General features: G+C 42.9%; 2 protein-coding genes across 6 annotated transcripts; one reads left to right on the forward strand and one right to left on the reverse strand.

Annotated features, from left to right (window-relative positions):
• Window positions 1-451: 451 nt before the first annotated feature.
• LOC110508882 (choline-phosphate cytidylyltransferase A) lies at window positions 452-7,200 on the forward strand. 4 transcript variants are annotated; one of them, XM_036966975.1, is made up of 10 exons: window positions 466-807; window positions 2,447-2,585; window positions 3,251-3,371; window positions 3,521-3,620; window positions 3,798-3,914; window positions 4,126-4,277; window positions 4,396-4,474; window positions 4,573-4,715; window positions 5,399-5,587; window positions 5,797-7,200. In XM_036966975.1, the coding sequence occupies exons 2-10, from the start codon at window positions 2,575-2,577 to the stop codon at window positions 5,986-5,988; spliced, it is 1,104 nt and encodes a 367-aa protein (XP_036822870.1). In that variant the 5' UTR covers window positions 466-807; window positions 2,447-2,574; the 3' UTR covers window positions 5,989-7,200. The 4 variants fall into 4 exon arrangements, with proteins under 4 accessions (XP_021445441.2, XP_036822870.1, XP_021445440.2 ...); XM_021589765.2 differs by having other exon boundaries at window positions 2,487-2,585; XM_021589766.2 differs by lacking the exon at window positions 2,447-2,585 and having other exon boundaries at window positions 452-807.
• Window positions 7,201-7,961: 761 nt separating this feature from the next.
• On the reverse strand, window positions 7,962-17,471 carry LOC110508881 (AP-2 complex subunit mu-A). Of its 2 annotated transcripts, XM_021589762.2 has the most exons (13): window positions 17,253-17,471; window positions 16,275-16,396; window positions 11,937-12,202; window positions 11,757-11,839; window positions 11,599-11,604; window positions 11,338-11,473; window positions 10,898-11,042; window positions 10,461-10,481; window positions 9,857-9,982; window positions 9,549-9,684; window positions 9,241-9,338; window positions 9,001-9,112; window positions 7,962-8,883 (listed from the first exon to the last, which is right to left on the reverse strand). In XM_021589762.2, the coding sequence occupies exons 2-13, from the start codon at window positions 16,346-16,348 to the stop codon at window positions 8,749-8,751; spliced, it is 1,338 nt and encodes a 445-aa protein (XP_021445437.1). In that variant the 5' UTR covers window positions 16,349-16,396; window positions 17,253-17,471; the 3' UTR covers window positions 7,962-8,748. The 2 variants fall into 2 exon arrangements, with proteins under 2 accessions (XP_021445437.1, XP_021445439.1); XM_021589764.2 differs by lacking the exon at window positions 10,461-10,481 and having other exon boundaries at window positions 17,253-17,470.
• Between the last annotated feature and the right edge of the window lie 2,358 nt (window positions 17,472-19,829).

The following is a 19,829-nucleotide window of genomic DNA, read 5'->3' on the forward strand; positions in this document are numbered from 1 at the left end:
AAAGTAGATGTCGTAACTGACTTGCCAAACTATAGTTTGTTAACAAGAAATGTGTGGAGTGGTTGAAAGATGAGTTTTAATGGCTCCAACCTAAGTGTACGTAAACTTCCGACTTCAACTGTATGTACACACACACACACATCAGTGGAGGCTGTTGAGGGGAGGATGGCTCAAAATAATAGCTGGACTTATATCAAACGCATGGTTTGGATGTTTGATTCCATTCACTGCATTCCAGTCATAGCACTTCGTTCCATACATTATTATGAGACATCCTCCCCTCAGGAGCCTCCACTGGCATGCATACATACATAAAATTGTAGTTTCCTAAAAAGGAATTTGCCTGAATAGTTAGTTGCCTCAAGGTGGCAGAATAATACCGTTCTCCGACTTCAGAGATTTCAGCGGAAAATTCACCGGAAACGTCAGGCCACCCATTAAAAAATAACGTCACTTCCTGGAAAGATGTTCTGGTTGTTGTAGTTCCTATGTGGAGTAAACCTGTCAATCCGAGGATTGCAGAAGTACTGTGTTGATAATCCGTCTGCTCTTCCCCTCTACATATCGAGCTGCTGGCACAGTTCGTGACATTGGACTAACGTTACCTGCATGTTGGGAGTCGGTAAATTGTTATACTAGCTAGTTATTACATTTAGCGTTAGCCAACAGCTAGCTAGTTAGCAGCAGAAAGCGCACCAACTTCACAGTCAGTAGGTAGCAAAGATTTTCGTAGAATACTGCCTATGAGCTAGTTTTCAACAGTACGTTAGCTACTTCTCCACTGCAAAACCCAGGCCAGGCACAACGGTAAGTTCGTGAATCATATTACAGTAAATATTTTTAGCTAGCTAGCTATAGTGTGATCAGATTGCTTTCCCATAGAGTTATACTTGGTACAACTGGCTACCTAGCTAGCTACGTACTTTGTTGGATTGTCAGAGATAGTCAAGCTAATATATGTAAGACAGCTTGTTATTAAGACTGGACATCTGCACTTCGAGGTCACTCTCTCCTTGTCAGTTAAACGAAGCTAGCTACGTGTGATAACCCCTACCTCCGTCTTTCTCTCTACTATCAGATGACAATCGATTGCTGTAGATTGTAGCCAGCAGATACGCCCCACACAGCTTTGCTTACAGCTGCACAAGGTCGGACAGGCTTCCCGTGTAAAGGCATCCATTGGCATACTTGCATCCAAACAGTTTGGTACAGTTAAGCATATATAACGACAACATATTGTGGCGTTTTGGTCTTCGGCTATGTTTTTTTTTTGGCTGGTCGTGCACACACTTTTTTGAGTCTATGCTCCTTTATTGGTGATTGTTGTCAGTCAACAAGAGATGACTAATTTTCATGCAAATGTTTTCACCTATGAAATACTGCACCAAACATCCCCGTTTGATGTAAAATTGCGAGACTGAGATCTCCTTGGCAAAAACGTCAAACTTAAATGATTTCTTGAGTTATCTTAGATTCATTCTGACTTCATTCTGACTATTTTGAGAGTGGCTACACAGTAACTCAAGATGGGTAAATAGTAATATTGCTGCTTTTTTTTCTCGTTATTCAAGTATAGGTACTTTCAAGTGAAGGTCGAAGGTTCGTCTCGAGAAAATATTTTGTGTGCATGAACAACCGGGGGAAAAAAACCTTGCCGAAGACCATAACGTCACAAAGTGTCATCATAATATATGCACAAACTGAACTGTTTTGGATAGTAAGCATGTGGACGCCTTTACTCGACACAGGAAGCCCGTGAGTGAGTGACAACGTTGGTGATACATACACCCACCATACGTTTTACTATCCGTGTGTGGACCTAAAATTGATTTAAATTAAAAAATAATATTTTCAATAACCCCGAACTCGTATCACTATCCCCTAACCGTAATTGTAACCCTAAACCTAACCCCTAAGCATAAAATAGCCTTTGTCCTCGTGGGGAAGTGGGAACTGTCCCAATGAGGGAGACTTTTCCTTGTTTTTCTATCCTTTTGGGGATTTTCGGTACCCATGAAGATAGTAATACAAGCCCACACAGTCACGTTGCTAGATGATGTAGACTGGAATGGAATATTCTTTTGTAGTCTAAAGTCGCTAACAGGTCCCACATGGAACATACACACGGGTAAATAACTATGGGAACGTTGTGTTTTAACTGTTTCAGTTTGGCAACAGTTTACATTTCAAGAAGCCTATCACATTAATCGCATGTATCGTCCTTGGTCTTCTCCTTATCGCAACCAATTTCAGACATGACATGTGAATCTCTGAAACAGTCCAAGAAAGGCCGAGTTTGTTGCGCAACAAGCGCCCCCCCCCCCTTCTCTTACATAATTAGTGTCGACTTCAAAGTGTGAGTGATTTGAAAGGCCAGTGAGTGAACGTGTTCACCGAGAACATGCCTGGGTTATTATGTAACCGCACCATTCGACCCTGCCGGCAGACGCAGAAACACACCACTCGACCTTTCTACCTCCTTGTAGTGCCCAGTGGATGGACGCCGCCTTGTGGTGGATAATGGAATTGGTGTGAATTGCATTCAATGTAGACTCATTGGGGAGAGACTGATCTATGACAGACAGGTAACTGCCAAAATAAAGGAAACACTTGAGTTAATGAGGGATACAAAGTATATTGGAAGCAGGTGCTACAACACAGGTGTGGTTCTTGAGTTAATTAAACAAGAAACATCCCATCATGCTTAGGGTCATGTATATAAATGCCCAGTTGCCCATTATTTTGACTACCATGGCTAGAAGAAAAGAGATCTGTGACTTTGAAACAGGGGGGTTAAAGGGTGTGTGTCTCAGTCACCAGATTTAAAACCAATCAAACACTTATGGGAGATTCTGGAGCGGCACCTGAGACAGCGTTTTCCACTACCATCAACAAAACAGCTGATGGAATGTCTCATGGAAGAATGGTGTCACATCCCTCCAATAGAGTTCCTGACACTTGTATAATCTATGCCAAGGTGCATTGAAGCTGATCTGGTGGCTCAAAGCCCTATTAAGACATTTTATGTTGGGGTTTCCGTTATTTTGACAGGCTTATTTCTTACAAAGGTATAACCTTCAGTAGCTGCAATAAGACTCCTTGTTTGCACATCCCGCTACAGGTGAATGTTGTTTTTGTCCATGCAGACAGCAAATTCTCTTTTTTGGAATAGTGCATCTTATTGCTTTTTCTCTTTAAGCAAGATGATAGCTGTTACTGTGTGTGTGTGTGTGTGTGTGTAACATTTCAGCCCCGGGATGGAGGCCCACAGCTCAAGCCGGTCCAGCCTGTCCAGGAAGAGGAGGAGAGATGGGTCTAACGGAGAGACCGAGGAGGTAGAACGGCCAGGGAAAGTCCCAAGATCCACCGTGGTGAGTGAGGAAGAGGCTTTATGTGTGTGAGCAGACTTCATTTACAGGGAGTTGATGTGTGTTGGTTAAGATAAGATAATGAGTCATGATTCTTATGAAGGAAACCCTTCTCATGGTTGTCATGGTAATAATGTGTATTCGTACACTAGGGTTTAAAAGATCCCGCCCCCTATGCTGATGAGCTGGAGTCGGCTGAGGACACTCCATACCTGCGAGTCAGTATGGACGAGGCCAAGAGGGGAACTCCATGTGAGTCGCACACACATCAACATACACTACACTCAGAAACGCATCTCAATCACTCTCAAACTGTAGCAAGCATTACCATTCAAAAGACATGAACAGTTCTGAAAATATAAGGAATGTTTCTCTATTGACGTGACCTGTGATTGGCCGTCATCACCATCATGTCCCTCTCTCCCACAGTTGATAGGCCAGTTCGGGTGTATGCAGATGGCATCTTTGATGTGTTCCACTCAGGCCATGCCCGGGCCCTCATGCAGGCCAAGGGCCTCTTTCCGAACACACACCTCATTGTGGGCGGTGAGTGTCTCACTGGTTGTGTCAAGCTTTCCTCGCTCAACATGCCTTGAGTGCCCTCTTGCTGGTTTACTGTCTGTCCATTTATTTGGTTCTTCAGAGGAAATCGTTTTTCGGAGGCATAACGCCAAGCACCCTCTATGTAAAGTGCTAGAACTAATTCAAGTTGACTCACTTCCCCTGAACCGCCATGCTTCTTTTCCTCTCGTCTCAGTGTGTAGTGACGACCTGACACACAAGTTCAAGGGGTTCACGGTGATGAACGAGGACGAGCGCTACGACGCAGTCAGCCACTGTCGCTACGTGGACGAGGTCGTCAGGAACGCGCCCTGGACGCTTACGCCCGAGTTCCTCTCCAAGCACAGAGTGAGAGAGAGGAAGGATGGGGGGGGGAATGGAACGCAATGTCGTGCGTTCAGAGTGTATTTTGTCTGTGTGGTGTATAATGTATTCCTTCTCTCGTTCACCCCCCTCACCCCACCAGATCGACTTTGTTGCTCATGACGACATCCCATATACATCAGCAGGCCAGGACGACGTTTACAAGCACATCAAGGAGGCGGGTGGGTACCATAACAACCAGCAGGAATGTCCATTATGAATGTCCTGGGACCGTGTGTCACGATGACATCTCTCACCTTTTGGCCCTTTGTGCCTACAGGCATGTTTGCGCCTACCCAGCGGACGGAGGGAATCTCCACCTCGGACATCATCACGCGCATCGTCCGCGACTATGACGTGTACGTGAGACGCAACCTGCAACGCGGCTACACGGCCAAGGAGCTCAACGTCAGCTTCATCAATGTAACACTTCATGTTACTATCATTATTATTAGTAGTAATGATGGTATTTGGTTGATGACTTTTGATGAGTCATAAGGAGCAGTAGTTGTGAGAGGTAGCTATTGGTCTATTTGTCCTTGCATCGCAGTGCTTAAGGCGTAACTACAGACCCGGTTCAATGCCAGGCTGTGTTACAGCCAGCCCATGACCGGGAGACCCATGAGGCAGCGCACAATTGGCCCAGCATCGTCCAGGTTAGGGGAGGGTTTTACTGGCCGGGATTTCCTTGTCCAATCGCACTCTAGCGACTCCTTGTGGCGGGCTTACTTCAATCGTCAGCTGGACGGTGTTTCCTTCAACACATTGGTGCGGCTGGCTTCCGGGTTAGGCGAGCAGTGTGTCAAGAAGCAGTGCGACTTGTCAGGGTCGTGTTTCGGAGGACACATGGCTCACGACCTTCGCCTCTCCCGAGTCCGTAGGGGAGTTGCATCGATGGGACAATTGGATACCATAAAATTGGGGAGAAAAGGGGGTGAAAGGTATATTTGTCATGGAAGACAGTGGAATCAGAATTAGTTGTAGTACTAGTTGTATTTGAATAAAAGCTGCTAGGAAACATGATTTGTTTACTAGTTAAGTGCAGCCTCACTTGCCAAGGTCTGGCGTTATGACACTGCACTGGTATGTGTGTCCCTGTCTTTCAGGAGAAGAAGTACCACCTGCAGGAACGTGTGGACAAGGTGAAGAGGAAGGTGAAAGATGTGGAGGAGAAGAGTAAAGAGTTTGTGCAGAAGGTGGAGAACAAGAGCATTGACCTCATCCAGAAGTGGGAGGAGAAGTCCCGGGAGTTCATTGGCAACTTTCTGCAGATGTTTGGCCCTGAGGGAGCACTGGTGAGACCTTTTTTTGTTTTGTGTGTGTATTTTAATGTAAACTAGAATAGTGTCTTTTGTGGCAATCCTAATTTACTGCTGTGGGGAATAATATAGTGAAGCGTTCAATGGAAGATGTCGTGCTGTAGATCAACGTGGATTTGTTTTATAGCCTAAGAACAACAAATTAACTTGGAATCTAGACTGAGATGCTGCCTCTCTCTCTCTAGAAGCACATGTTGAAGGAGGGCAGAGGGCGCATGCTGCAGGCCATCAGCCCCAGACAGAGCCCCAGCAGCAGCCCCACCCGTGAGCGTTCCCCCTCGCCCTTCTTAAACAAGGCCTCACCTTCCCCTCCATCCCACCACAGCGCAGCACGGGGATACCACATCAGCGAGGATGATGAGTCTGATGAAGATTAAGGCTCACTTTTTTTTTTTATCTTGGTCTGTTAATCCCGCCCCTCGGTCCGTCAACAATATCAGCATTCAACCCCTCCAAACAAATCATCAGTATGTCCACTTATATATGTATAGCATTGTCTCTCACTTAATTTGCTCTACCCATTTAATTTTTTCACTCCCTTTTTCAATTGGTGTCCTTTTCTTATGGACTGTACTACTTTGTCAGTCCAAGGAGGGTTGATGCAGTGTAGCGGTCACATCTCTTAATTTTATTCAGTCAGTAACCACTACTCACTGGAGGCATTTGGAGCTGTGTTCATATTACCCTTCATGTCACTTAAATTTTAATTTCACATTATCAATAATTTCTCTCTGATGCACGCTTCCTACTCAAGATGTTAATCTTTGCAATTTAGTGGGGAATTCAAGTGTCCCCCCTTATTGTGTTGAGGGGTGTTTGGTGCACTGTTGAATTCCTTCTCAGCAGAGCTGAGTCTTTTTCTTTGCAATGTAGGAACCATCAGTCCCTTGCTCTCCCCTCAAAGTGTTATTGTGCATGTATGTGTGTAAACTGCTAGTTGTGTAGGCATGTCAATGTCCTCCATCCATGGACTGACCTGGATTCAGCTTGACTTTTTTTGCACATTGTAATAATGCTTAGTTGGTTTTGATGGTCAGTCTTTGGACAGTGGATTTAAGTATAGTGCCCAGCGTTTGAACTCCAGAACTAGATCTTGTTCAGTAGGGCTCAAAGGAACTTATTTTCAGGAGGTTCTTGTCAAACCCCAAAAAACAAGACTTCATTTTAAAAACGACTGGGGAATACAATTTTGTCCCATCTCTCCCTCCTGTAGTTGGGCATTGCTTGTTTTTGGCTGTTGGCCCATCCCTTACTGGGCTTCGTCTCCATGGTGGCAAAGCAGGATTTAAAAAGAAAAGTATTTCCTATATACAGTAGGTTAGCTGAAATATGGGATTATTTTAAGCATAGTATTAGATTTAAGAATCAGTCCATTAAAATTGCTTCTCATTAGGGGCATGGGCTATAGATCACTTGGTGGCAAGACTTGTCTAACTATATACATGGAAACAAGAACATTGTTTTAACTATTATTGTTTGCGTTGAATTTGTAGGGCTAAGAGAAACCAGTAGAACATGAAAATGGAATTTTTTAAAAGTTAACCACAACCATGTAAAATGTCTTTAAAAAAAATCTGAGTTGAATCCTGCTTGATTGTGAAACTCAATGCTTATTGTAATAGCCGAGTGATCACACGACCAAGACGCAGCTACTACACACCAGACCAGCCACACATTAAATCAGAACCCTGCTCAGTGCACTAGCTGGACCTATCCTTCAGGTTTTGGGCGATTGATTTGACAAGGGTCACAGCCCAATCAACGCCAGGTGCATTGTTCAGAAACATTTCCATAATGCATTCTCACATGGCAAGGCAACAACATGTTATCAAGAGAAACCATGCAGCTATCCTAAGTCATTACTCTACGTGCTTGACATAGGTCACTTTGTTGAGTGCCGGCTTTGCATTAGTTTTGAAATTTGTTCAATCACTTCTCACCCGGTACAAACTTGGGCCAGCTTAATCAAATCCCCCATTGGCTGCGTTCCAGTATGACTACATTGCAGATTTTACAACACCTAGAGGTGTCGGTCATATCAGGTAACCACATATAGCAATTTGATGACTTGGCACACAACCATTGGTTGATGCAAAGACTACATTCTAGTCTGCCTGGAACACAACCTATCCTTTACTAGCACGTGTTCATGTAAATTGCAATAAGGCACAAGGGTTTGTGGTATATTTGCCATATACCACAACCCCCGAGGTGCCTTATTGCTATTATAAACTGTTTACCAATGTAATTAGAGCAGTAAATAGTTTAACATCCGTGGTATACGGTCTGTCAGACAATCAGCATTCAGGGCTCCAACCACCCAGTTTAGAAAAAGACAATGACAGGCAGAGCTGGTTACATGATGGGATTTTACTGGACAGTCACCAGGTTTTACAAACAAGGCAATGTGACCACCGGGGGGTGGGGCGACCTCATCACGGGCTCTGAAAAGGCAGGTCAGCGCCAAGCCACTGTAGTGCTCAGGTTGTATTCCACCCAAAGAAACAAACTACCATTTACAAACAGCCAATTATCAATAAGCTCACTAGATGCATGTCACAGGTAAGAGAGGATGTTGGACTCAAAAGGCCATTTAGAAAAACGGTGGATAACAAGTGGACGCTTCAAAGACCTTGACCCTATAATAAAAACTGCAGACTGGACAGTAACACTTAACCTGGACTTTCCTCCACATTATGGACCCTTCAACCCCACCAGTTTTCACGTTATTTGTATTCCTTCTATACAGGGGCAGCTTGTTTGCAAGTTGAAGGTAGACTCATCGAAATGATGTTGCCATGAGCAGCACTGGCTATTGAAATGAGCAAGATGCAACACTTAGCTCTCAGTTCAGGGCACCAAAATAGTAGAGAAGTTGAGCTTCAACGCTCTTAGTTGCTGCAGAAAACGACCCACTATGCTGTTTACTTTCTACATCATATCGCTGAGTCTACCTTTAACCATAGTAAGAGATGCCATACTATGGTTCACATTTTGCATATACAGTATCTGTACGTTATTTAAATTCATCCCTAACATTGCAGAATAAAGGGAAGAGAGATGGAGTGAAGAGAGAGGGACATAAGAAAATATGTAAAGTGTGGAGGGAGTATGTTAGGTATGCCTCAGCTCGCGCTCTAACATCGAGTCTCGTAGATGCCGCTTCGGCCAATGTAGCGCACCCATTTGACAACATCATGATCACTGTAGTTCAGCTTGGACTCAAACACCTTCAAGTAACGCACCTTCAGCCCAGAGGGGGCAAATGGAACCTGAGGGGTACAAAGACATCCAGGTTACAAGTTCTACACAACTGCATATTAATACTGCATGCTAAAATGCTAAATTAGTCATTACTGCTGAGAGGGTGAGTGTGACTGCAACCTTACCTCAAAGTTCATGGAGATGGGAGGACGGGCCCACTTCTTCTTATCGTTGGTGGGCAGCAGCTCGATTTCAGCACTGATCTGAGATTCCTTCATCCCAGCCATGCGCTTGATCCTACATGCAGGAAACACAACAATACAACATCAGAAAGAGACATTCACAATCAAGGAAGGGGATACAAAACAAGAGTGTGATCTTTGGTACGGTGATGGGGAGAAGCAGAGGGTTGAAATAACACTAACTTCCATACGATGGCGTTCTCGCTGGCCTTGTACTTGGCCTTGCCTTTCATGCAGATCACCTGGACACCGCTTGTGTTGAGCGGTGTGGGAATGCGCACCTGGAGCAACAGAAAACAAGTCATAACGTGATAAACAAATTCTCATACAGCAGTCTAAACCTAAACTTTCTAGAATAACAATAGGTGAAATTCACAGACCAAGAAAATACAAGGTTTATGAGACCAAACATAATATAAATTCAAAAGAAGAACAGGTTTACCCCGAAGTTACTAACCACAATGTAAAAAGACAAAAGGCTGAATAGCTACCTCAATTTTCTGAGCCAGGAGCGAGGGTTTGAAGTTGGACTTGATGACCACTTTGACCTCCAGTTTGGTGCGGCCCACCTCCCTGACCAGTGGAATGACTCGGAAAGGTAGGATGATGTCTTTAGTGGTACGGTACCTGGTAAAACCACACCAAACTCATGTCAAAGCAGACACACACAGGGGGCAACAGCACAAAGACATCCAAAGATGGAGGGGCACATATAAATGCACACAGAAAGCGGGATGAATTACAAAACATGCACATTCACAGGGTAATATAGGTTTGAAGTTTAGCCTGTGACACTTACCTCATGAGCTCATACTCTCCATCCGGGGGGATGAAGCTGATGCTGCGCTCCGAGTCAAACTTACTGAGACGCACACACTGGTTGAACGTACAGTCGTCGATGGCTATGGACTGCTTACCACTGGTACTACAGGAGCAGAGGGAGAAGGGTTGACTGTCTATGCACCATACACACCTGTTCATTCAGACATTAAAAACTAACACACAAACCAGCCATTTAAACACACTACTCTACATTCCCCACTTCCTAACACGTCACCACCACCCAAACACACAACACATAAAGACACACAAAAAGGGATACCACAGCAACCCAGTGGATGCTAATCTCCATCCCTGTCAAAGACTGGGTCAGGGTTAAGGGTCAAGCGGGTGGGTAATAAAGCTAACACTCACTGATTACTAAGAAATACACAACCATTGGGAAGTCCACTAAAGATTTGAGGAGGCTAGTTAGATTCTCATCAATTAGCAGTCACACTATTCGATTAATACAGTAAATGTTGGGAGCCTCCTCAAATGCTTAGTAAAGCAGTCGCCATTAATGACACCATAGACAAGACAGCAGGGAGGTATGGGAGTAAGGCCAGATATCAATACAGTACCTTCCTCCTCCCCCTAAATCACTGAGGTACAGAACAAGAGAGGGAAAGAAAGATGTAGCGAATGGAAAAAAATGGTAAGTCTCAACACAAGCTCTATATCGAGGTCTTAGTCCAGGGACTGACAGTTGGTCTGATAAAGATCGCATTCCTATTTCCTACACAGAAGAATAAGTCAGAATCAACACCAAGTTGAAAATCAATTGAGAAATACATTCTTTATCTGATTCTGCAGCACAAGTCTCTTGTATTAAGCTCCAGCCCTTTAATGACAAGCTCTGTCCAGAGTTGGGGTCAAATGCTTTTCAATTCAGAACAGGACCTAAAATGAAATTCCAATTCTCCTCATGAAATTTGCAATTGGAATTTCAGTGTACTTCCCGAATTGAAAAGGAATAAACCCCAACCCTGGGTCCATCCAAAAACAACCTCTTACTCACCTCTTTCCCACCTCATCAGTGACACCGCCTTTACCCGCCTTATCAATGACAATTTTGTCATTCATGCCAAATTTGCACTCCGGCATTCCACTGAGATAGCTCTTCATTACCACACGGCCGGACACGTGGGCACTCAGGACCTGACCTGGAGGGGATAAAAGTGAAAGGTTCAATCATTAGGGCCTTTTCTCAATCGCATACTCCTTGTGTCCTCTCTCCTCAAAAACCATTGGAAGAGAAGCTCAGAGGGGAGGGACCTCTGGCTCTCTCATTCAATGGGTTTTGAGGAGGCGGCGAGGAGAGAGGACGCGAGCACTATGTCATTGTGATTCTCCCATTGAAACAACATTACTCCTACACTTCCCCTAGTTATTTTTGCTCTTAGCATATTCAACACCTGTTTAGGTCGTTTACTTTCAAGTGTTATGACCAACAGTCACCTTGAGGTGACATAAGCAGGTTGACACTCTCCAGCACATCTAAGAAGAGCTCATTGCGTCGATACTTGATGCCTTCGCGACGCCAACCAATCTGCCCAGTCACCTGACTAGTGATCTGAGACTGCTCTTCCTTTGTCTGTAAAAAGAGAGGGAGATCAACATGATATGAAGTGGAAAAAAACAGCGTATAGTTGAAACCAGGCCCAATGTCCCAAATAGAACTGAAATCAACAGCCCAAACCAAATGAGGCTCATCATTACCTGATGCTGCATCCGGCAGTGTCCACAACCCCAGAGAAAGAAGAAACAATAGGAGAAACCTTTAGAAAACAGTTGGAAAACAGACGGCACACAAGTTCTGCTACAGAGCCCATTGCAGAGGTCATCAGCAATGACAAGGGGATACTTCTCATCCTCACCTGGCCCTTGATGCCCTGCTGGGTGATGAAGGTCTTTAGTGCTCCGGTCTCAGAGTTCTGGGGATACCCGAAGTCCAGGATCTCTGCACAAAACAAAGAAACCAAACCATGAATAAATGATGAAGGGTAAGAGAGAGTAAAGAAGATACGAATGGCATGACTGTGCGAAGTGACAGTTACCGTCGAGCAGCTCGTAGATCAGCACAAAGTTGTTCTTGATGTTCTCTTCGCTGACCTTGCCAAAGTAGGCGGCCATGACGTCGCACATCTTGTAGAGGAACTCGAACACCATGGCGGCGTTGACATTCTGCTTGGTGACCGCCGCCAGCCAGATGTTGGAGCGCTTGACATGGAAGAAGCTGGTACGTGCAATGTTGGTCACAGGAGAGCGCACCTGCTGCCGGGCATGGATCACATTCACACGGAACGCGTCCACCGCGTTGCGCCTGAGAAAAGGAGGTAGAGAGAGCAAGATACGGATTACTTTCATGTCAGGAGTAATGAGCAAATGTGGAAGAGGATGTTCCTCCATCTGCAATTGATCACAACAAAAGCAAAATATCACGCTCTTGGTTAATACGCATATACATAAGTAATGTGTATACATTACCAGTCTCCTCTAGGCTTTGAGGGATAGTCACACACGAATCACCTACACTACCTTCCATACATTCCCTTTTCAGACCTACTTGACATCCAAGATGTATAAATCACTACAGTTCTTACTACAGATGAGGCAGCATGTCCAGACAAGACTGTTGATTCTCAGTGATGTGCAATATTCTGGAATAGATCCTTAGGTGACGGGTCCACAACTTCTGTGAGCTTGACAGTAGTGAAAATGATATGGACCACAAAGCTACTGCCTAGTAGTTAATCATACCTCTATTTGGAACCAGAGCTGATCCAGGGAAATAGTTCCCAGAAATATGGATCTCTGGAACCAATTTCAGATTACGGACTCTGCAGAGTCAGGACTGCACTAGTTAAGACAGATGGAGGTAAAGATGGAAGGTGCACTGGTACTATACTTGCTCATTTAACAGAGTCTGTCCTGCTGTTTTTTCAGAAGGTAATGTCCATTAAGGAGGGAAGAGACACACACATACATACATACATACACATACACAAAAGTATGTGGACACCCCTTCTTTAGTGTATTTGGCTATTTCAGCCACACCTGTTGCTAATAGGTGTATAAAATCAGTGAGGCATTAGTTGGTTGCAATAATTAACTTTGTTTTCTTTGGTCACTGATATGTCAGGTGACATGCTGAAAGGGTCATCAGGTAGTTGCTGTGGGTCAGAGGTCATGCATTGGGAGTCAGGAATTGGTTACCATGGGTCAGGGGACATGCTCGATAGGCTGGTGCATTGCTTACCTATTCCTACAGTGGCAAAGACGGCGATATGGAGGAAAATGGCAAACGGATAAAGAGATGAGGGATGATGTAAAGGAGAGAGAGACAAAATGCACACAAATACATTTTTGTGCATAGAGCGAGTAACATTGTGTTGAAATACCATCCATGGTAGAGGAACACTGTAGTCGGCAACCAAATACAGTTTCAATGTGTTAAATGAACTACTTTTACCACCAATAGTGGTTGAATTTAAAACTTGTCTTAAAATCTTAAGCAGCTTGAACGTGTCGAGTCTCCTCTGGAAAATCTTGGCAGTTGAATGTATTGATTCTGCATCAATCCGAGCTGTAGTGGTGTGGTTAGATAGTTGGTTGAGCATTTGCTACTCCAGAGAGCTTGCAATGTCTGAGACCTGATACAATAGTGATTATCCACAAGATGATAGTCAGGTATTAGCCCAGTTATTTTCTTTAGTGGGTGCGAAAATCAGTGGACCCATCTGTTGAACTCTTCCTGTTGGATGAGTTGTTTTGTTTATCAAAGAGTCAATTTAGAGTACGTTTTTCTAAATTTTCATCTGACAATCAAGGTTACGATAAAACATTCCCCCAACGCAATATTTATATAGCTTTCACAAGATATTTGTAATGCTGGTCCAATATCTCAGTAGTAAAAACATTGTACTCAATTTCAAAAAAGACAATTACCAGCCCATGTTAAATAAAGGCTTACAAGGCTCGACTGTACTTCTAATAACCGGTTTACACTAATTCCTCTACATGTAAAAACTGCCTTCCACCTCACTTTCCTAACCACTAGATAAAGAGGAAGGGCATGAAACTAATGAAAGCAGCTACCCATAACTATGATCTTGCGAATTAGAGGTTAGGTTTGACAAAGGGCTAGAATTAGAATGATTGATACACAGTGCATTGAGGTGATGCCTGTAAAAAATGTACACACACTCCATCACCATTTGGAGGAAAAGACCAATAACTTAAAAAATGGCATTGCACTTGTTTTAAGACCAAAGTTAACATAAGTAATTACAATTATATATTTATTTATTAGGCTGACCCCATTTAGTTGACTGGTCGATTGTTTGGTCAATAGTCTGTTGGTCGACAGATTTCATTAGTCGAGCAGTAGCAAAAATGTTTTTTTTTTCTTCTAAATATCATGGTGTACAATTGACCTCTCTGATTGGCGTCTGAGTACTAATCCATTGTGGAGGCCATGGGGATGGCACAGTACATTAGTCTAAGGAAATTGTATATAGTTATATTACATAAGAACAATGGTGCAACAATAATACAAATAATAATTTTATAACAAATGCTCTTTCTCCCACGTTGGATAGCGGTTGCTCTCCGTGGTTCTGAAACACATCAATGCGCTGTTGAATTGGCATCTTTTCCTAGACCATGTTGCTATGTGCATAATAGCAAACAATGCAGAGAACAATGCAGTGGAGGCAGCAGTAGAATGAGGAGATCAGAAAACAGGCCTTGCCTTATTGACTAAGAAAAGTGAGGAGAGAGGAAACCCCAACTTATGTCTATAATCAATAGCCTAACTGTTAAATGTGCCTGGCTTTATAAATCATCCATGTATATCTACAGAAATAAGACAGATCCTGCTTCTGTTGCCTGTTTGTGTGTGTTTAATAGCCTACTGAATCCGTGAGCACGAAGCCTCAAGCAACCACATGTCAAGTAAACAATTACACAAATGTGTAATAAAAAAATAATCTTTGCTATAAAAGCTTTACACTTATTTTAATTAGAACAGCCTCTGGTATTATTTATCATATATTTAGTGTTGTTTACATTGTTCCAAATAGTCAGAATAATTACATTACTGTAAATATAATTTAAGTATGCTCTTTTCTTGACCTCCTTATTGTAAATATTATGATCATTATAATAATAGGTAATGTCATTATCATTAGTAGGCTTAGCATAGTAGTCTTGTATTACCACGGTCGAGCTGTAGGCATAAGAGTACATTCGGTTTTGTCTTAATACCGTAACTTACTTAGGCCTATATTTCAATACTTATAGGCTACTGTATCAATAAATCGTCATACAGCATAGCATACGAGTCATTCGTGATTTGAAATGCAATCAAGCATTTTAGTTAAAAAAAAAAAAATTGCTTAAACAATATATACACCGTTCCATTTCGGAAATTGCATTCACGAATGAACGAACGTTCATAGTTTGTTGTAAGCTATTTATTGACGTGATTATGATATGCTATAGGTCAGGCCCTATTGGTCATGTGCACACAATGCATACATGTATTTTGTAGAGAGCAAGGCTTGAGGGAATAGGGAATGTTTTTCCCAAAAATATATGAGGTATTTCAGTAACAGAACTTTTCAATCAGAAATGGCTGTAATTAAGTTTGCAGCTTAAGCAAAACAGACAACACAGGAAGTTTGAGCCTGGCACAAAAAAAAAAGATGGATATCTCACATTTACATAAGTATTCTGACCCTTTACTCAGTACTTTGTTGAAGCACTTTTGGCAGCGATTACAGCTTTGTCTTCTCGGGTATGACCCTACAAGCTTGGCACACCTGTATTTTGGGAGTTTCTCCCATTCTTCTCTGTAGACCCTTTCAAGCCCTGTCAGGTTGGATGGGGAGCATCGCTGCACAGCTATTGTCAGGTTTCTACAGAGATGTTCATACAAATGCATCCTTCCCCGATCCCTCCCCTGAAGCAAACCTGATCAGACAGGGCTTGACAGGTGAAAGCTGTGTGATTACTTACACTGATCAGTTCACATTGAACCTCAGTGATCACTTCAAGGCAGAGCAGTCGGGAAAGTGAGCTGGCAAGCTAGGGATTGGGTCTATCAAATTCTAGATTCTATTGCCAGCCGTTATGCCCTTGAGCAAGACACCTAACCACCCCCCAACAACTATTCTGCGGGTGCCCCGTGTGGCAACCCACTGCTCCAACCTTGGGATAAAGCAGAAGTCAAATTTCTGTTGGACCTTGTGTACAATTTACAAATAAAGTGATCTTATTTATCTCCCTAACTTACCTCAGGCCAACCAGGTGGACACCATTTCCTATCTCCTTCTCCCCTCTTAACAGAACCCACTTCTATAATCCCCAGAACCAATTACCACCTTACTTACCCTATGTCATCGCGGTAGACACGAGAGATAAGGACCTCCCCTTTGTGGTTGTAGATAAACAGTCCTCCAATCATCGTGGCTGCTCCTTAGTCCAAACTGGCCATGGTGAAAACAACACCCACCTAACGAAGAGCGAATGGGTGATATGACATTTCAGCAAGTCAAATTCCTGTTACATGCAGTAGTAGCTTAGATATGATAATGAGAGCCATTTTAGTTGGTCTTAATGTTTTGCAAAATTCCCAGTAGCTAGTTAGCTATGAATAGTATGGGAGTGGTTTCAAATTCATATGGACGGGACGGTTGCTGGTATTGGATTGAAGAATACAGAATTTATTTATTATGCCCAGTGCGGTGGGGGACAGACGTTAATAATTTGCTGTAGTTTATAATATGAGGCGTACGAATAATATGCATTAAATGAAAGACATTCCTGGAATTCTAGCTGTGACCAGGTACGGTAACAGAAGGCGACAGTTTCCCGTGCCAGCACATGCTTTTACTTAGCTGGACACACATATAGCTGGATTAGCAAGATAATTTCCCTTCCACGAAAGGAGGATGTTGTTTGACTTGGCGGACACGGTGTGGTGTGCATGGCATGAAGCCACTAACGTTAAGCGGTTTACTCGCTGTTTTATTGCCCCACCAAGATGTCTGCCTGACCGGAAAAGATAGCTCGCCATCTCGACAATTTCATAAATTGTTTATATCCTCCCTTCACTTTAACGCACAACTGAAAACGTATACTCCACCATGTCTTGCTAGCTACACATACAACTTTAGTGGATAGTTGACCTTCGGTTTGGGATAAACAGGATGGAGAGTTAGCAAGACAGATACTATAGTTAGCTAGCTGCCAGCCTAAAATGAACGTTAGCTAGCGCCTTTCTGGTATAAACGCCGGTAGCTAGCTAGACTGTGTTTACTGTTGAATATGTTAAGACTAGTTTGTCTTCGATATAATTACAATCTTACCTCAGTCTTCTCACACACCTAAGTCCACGTCCCTTTTTACTCCGATATATTTCAGGGTTCGTTAGCAAAAGTTCTACAACACACACTCGCTAATTATGCTCCTACTGCTTTCCCCTCCTCTTTAGAAGTCAGTTGACCAGCGTCGTCTTCTTCTTGGTGAGTACACCGCCACCAACTGTACTGGAGTGTGAGGCCAGTCACGACCCAGTTACATTAAACTATCTTCATGAGTCCTCTAAGAAATAGAGCCCTGAAGACCACGCCCCTTTCCTCCCACTACACCACTCAAACTGGAACGAACTACAAAAATCTCTGAAACTGGAAACACTTATCTCCCTCACTAGTTTTAAGCATCAACTGTCAGAGCAGCTCACAGATTACTGCACGTGTACCTGCACCCATCTATAATTTAGCCCATTTACCTCTTTCCCTACTGTATTTATTTTTGCTCCTTTGCACCCCATTATTTTTATTTATACTTTGCACATTCTTCCACTGCAAACCTACCATTTCAGTGTTTTACTTGCTATATTGTATTTACTTTGCCACCATGGCCTTTTTTTGCCGTATATAGACTTGTTTCTACTGTATTATTGACTGTATGTTTGTTTTACTCCATGTGTAACTCTGTGTTGTTGTGTGTCGAACTGCTTTGCTTTATCTTGGCCAGGTCGCAATTGTAAATGAGAACTTGTTCTCAACTTGCCTACCTGGTTAAATAAAGGTGAAATAAAAAAATAAAAAAATATTAAAAAACCCGTCAAAGCCTCTAGAACCAGTGATGCCAATTTAGCAATGTTGTTAGATTTAGCAACTTTTCAGACTACCCTGGCAACTTTTTTTTTCAAACAGCAACAAATTTAGCTACTTTAAAACATTTATTTGGAACTTTAGCAACTTTTGAAAAGTGACTCAAATTCTAAAATACACGCATTTTCCCTCTAAATGACACAAAAACGATTTTCTGTCACACACTCAGTCACAACACACGTGCCTGGCTGCAAAAGTGCATTGTGAGCGACGTCACCAGCAGGCGCTCAGCTCGTGCACAGGCAGCAGCAATTTCAGCAAATTGCAAATCATTGTTGGCTGACTGCAGCAGTAATAGTACGGGTTCGACGAGGCAAACCCAATGAATATAGTTGGTCACGAATGTTTGATCTTGAACAGAACTTACAACATCAATTAACATGTCTCAATCAAAATTGTGCAGCCAGAAGTACAGAAAAGAGTGGAAGTCTGTCTGTACCTGAACAAATGTCAAGTCATATTTTTTGCAGAGATGGCCAGTCAATTTGAGTAACGTTACTGTGTATTCTACGTAATGACGCAGTTTTACGTTATCACGCAATGACATCAGAGTTTTTTAGCAACTTTTAGCAACAAATCAACCTGCCTCAAGCAATTTACCCTGAAAATGAGTTGGCAACACTGTCTCGAACCCCTCACACAATCTCTCCCTATCTACATCATACAGCTCCCAAAATATCAACACATACTCCATAGTTTCCTCCCCTTAACACTCATCACACAGACCTGTTTCACATCCACAACGTGGCATTCAACCCTGTGTGCCCAACCCATACTCTACTCCACACAACTTCCTACATCCCATACTTCCCACCTCGTCCTTTACTGACCAGTGCACAAGGTAAAATTGTCCCTACTGGCCTATTGTGTCACACTCGCAAATGCTTCACAATGTATTTCTTTGTAGGCTATAGCCTTAAAATAATTGAAATAACATAGCCTACATAATTAATTGTCGTTCCTTCTTAGGCTCCCTGCCTGGTTTCTGACCTATTTGGATTGTTTATATGTTGTTTAATATAACATGTAGCCTATTTGAAATGATGAGTGCTTATGGGGTGGCAGGGTAGCCTAGTGGTTAGAGCTTAGACTAGTAACTGGAAGGTTGCAAGTTCAAACCCCTGAGCTGTCGTTCTGCCCCTGAACAGGCAGTTAACACACTGTTCCTAGGCCGTCATTGAAAATAAGAATTTGTTCTTAACTGACTTGCCTAGTTAAATAAAGATACAATTACATTCACCTTTTCATGTTTATTAAAGTACTTTTCATTCATGTCATATGGTTTGGTTTTAATACTTTAAAACCAAATGGTAGGTCCAGGTAGTCACACAAATAGATGGGTGTTGGTTTAACGTGTGATTTTTATGAATTGAATGAATTTGGAGAGGCATTTTATTTTCTTTGAGCAAGGAGGCAAGGAGGCCCCAGCGCACCACTGAGCGGGATTTCCGACTGCTCAATTCTGCTCATGTACCAGCATCCCACTAGCTGACCATTGATACTCCTTCTTCTTCTTTGTTGGTATCATGGTGTTCACACATTTTGTTTGTGCAGACCTCCACCTACAGTCAGGTAGTGTGTGGTCAATCGCGTTACATTTTGTGATATGAAAATAGAAAGTGGAATAAGGAAAAAAATTGCACCACCAACTACCCAACACCTATACCACTATTTCATAAAATAACAATCCCTACCCCATTCCACTACTTGGACCCTAACTGATCCTACACCAAGCTGATGGCCTGGGAGGATGGGATTCTAAAAAAT

The sequence above is a fragment of the Oncorhynchus mykiss genome, chromosome 28 (genome assembly GCF_013265735.2).
Source record: "Oncorhynchus mykiss isolate Arlee chromosome 28, USDA_OmykA_1.1, whole genome shotgun sequence".
Classification (NCBI taxonomy): Eukaryota; Metazoa; Chordata; class Actinopteri; order Salmoniformes; family Salmonidae; genus Oncorhynchus; species Oncorhynchus mykiss.

Coding starts and splice junctions, on each gene's coding strand:
- LOC110508882 (XM_036966975.1), top strand. Junction 4,716..5,398: donor TCAACGTCAGCTTCATCAAT/GTAACACTTCAT, acceptor CCTGTCTTTCAG/GAGAAGAAGTACCACCTGCA. Junction 5,588..5,796: donor TTGGCCCTGAGGGAGCACTG/GTGAGACCTTTT, acceptor CTCTCTCTCTAG/AAGCACATGTTGAAGGAGGG.
- LOC110508881 (XM_021589762.2), bottom strand. CDS start 16,348: ATGATTGGAGGACTGTTTATCTACAACCACAAAGGGGAGGTCCTTATC. Junction 11,043..11,337: donor CCTGCTTATGTCACCTCAAG/GTGACTGTTGGT, acceptor TATCCCCTCCAG/GTCAGGTCCTGAGTGCCCAC. Junction 8,884..9,000: donor CCATCTCCATGAACTTTGAG/GTAAGGTTGCAG, acceptor TGTACCCCTCAG/GTTCCATTTGCCCCCTCTGG.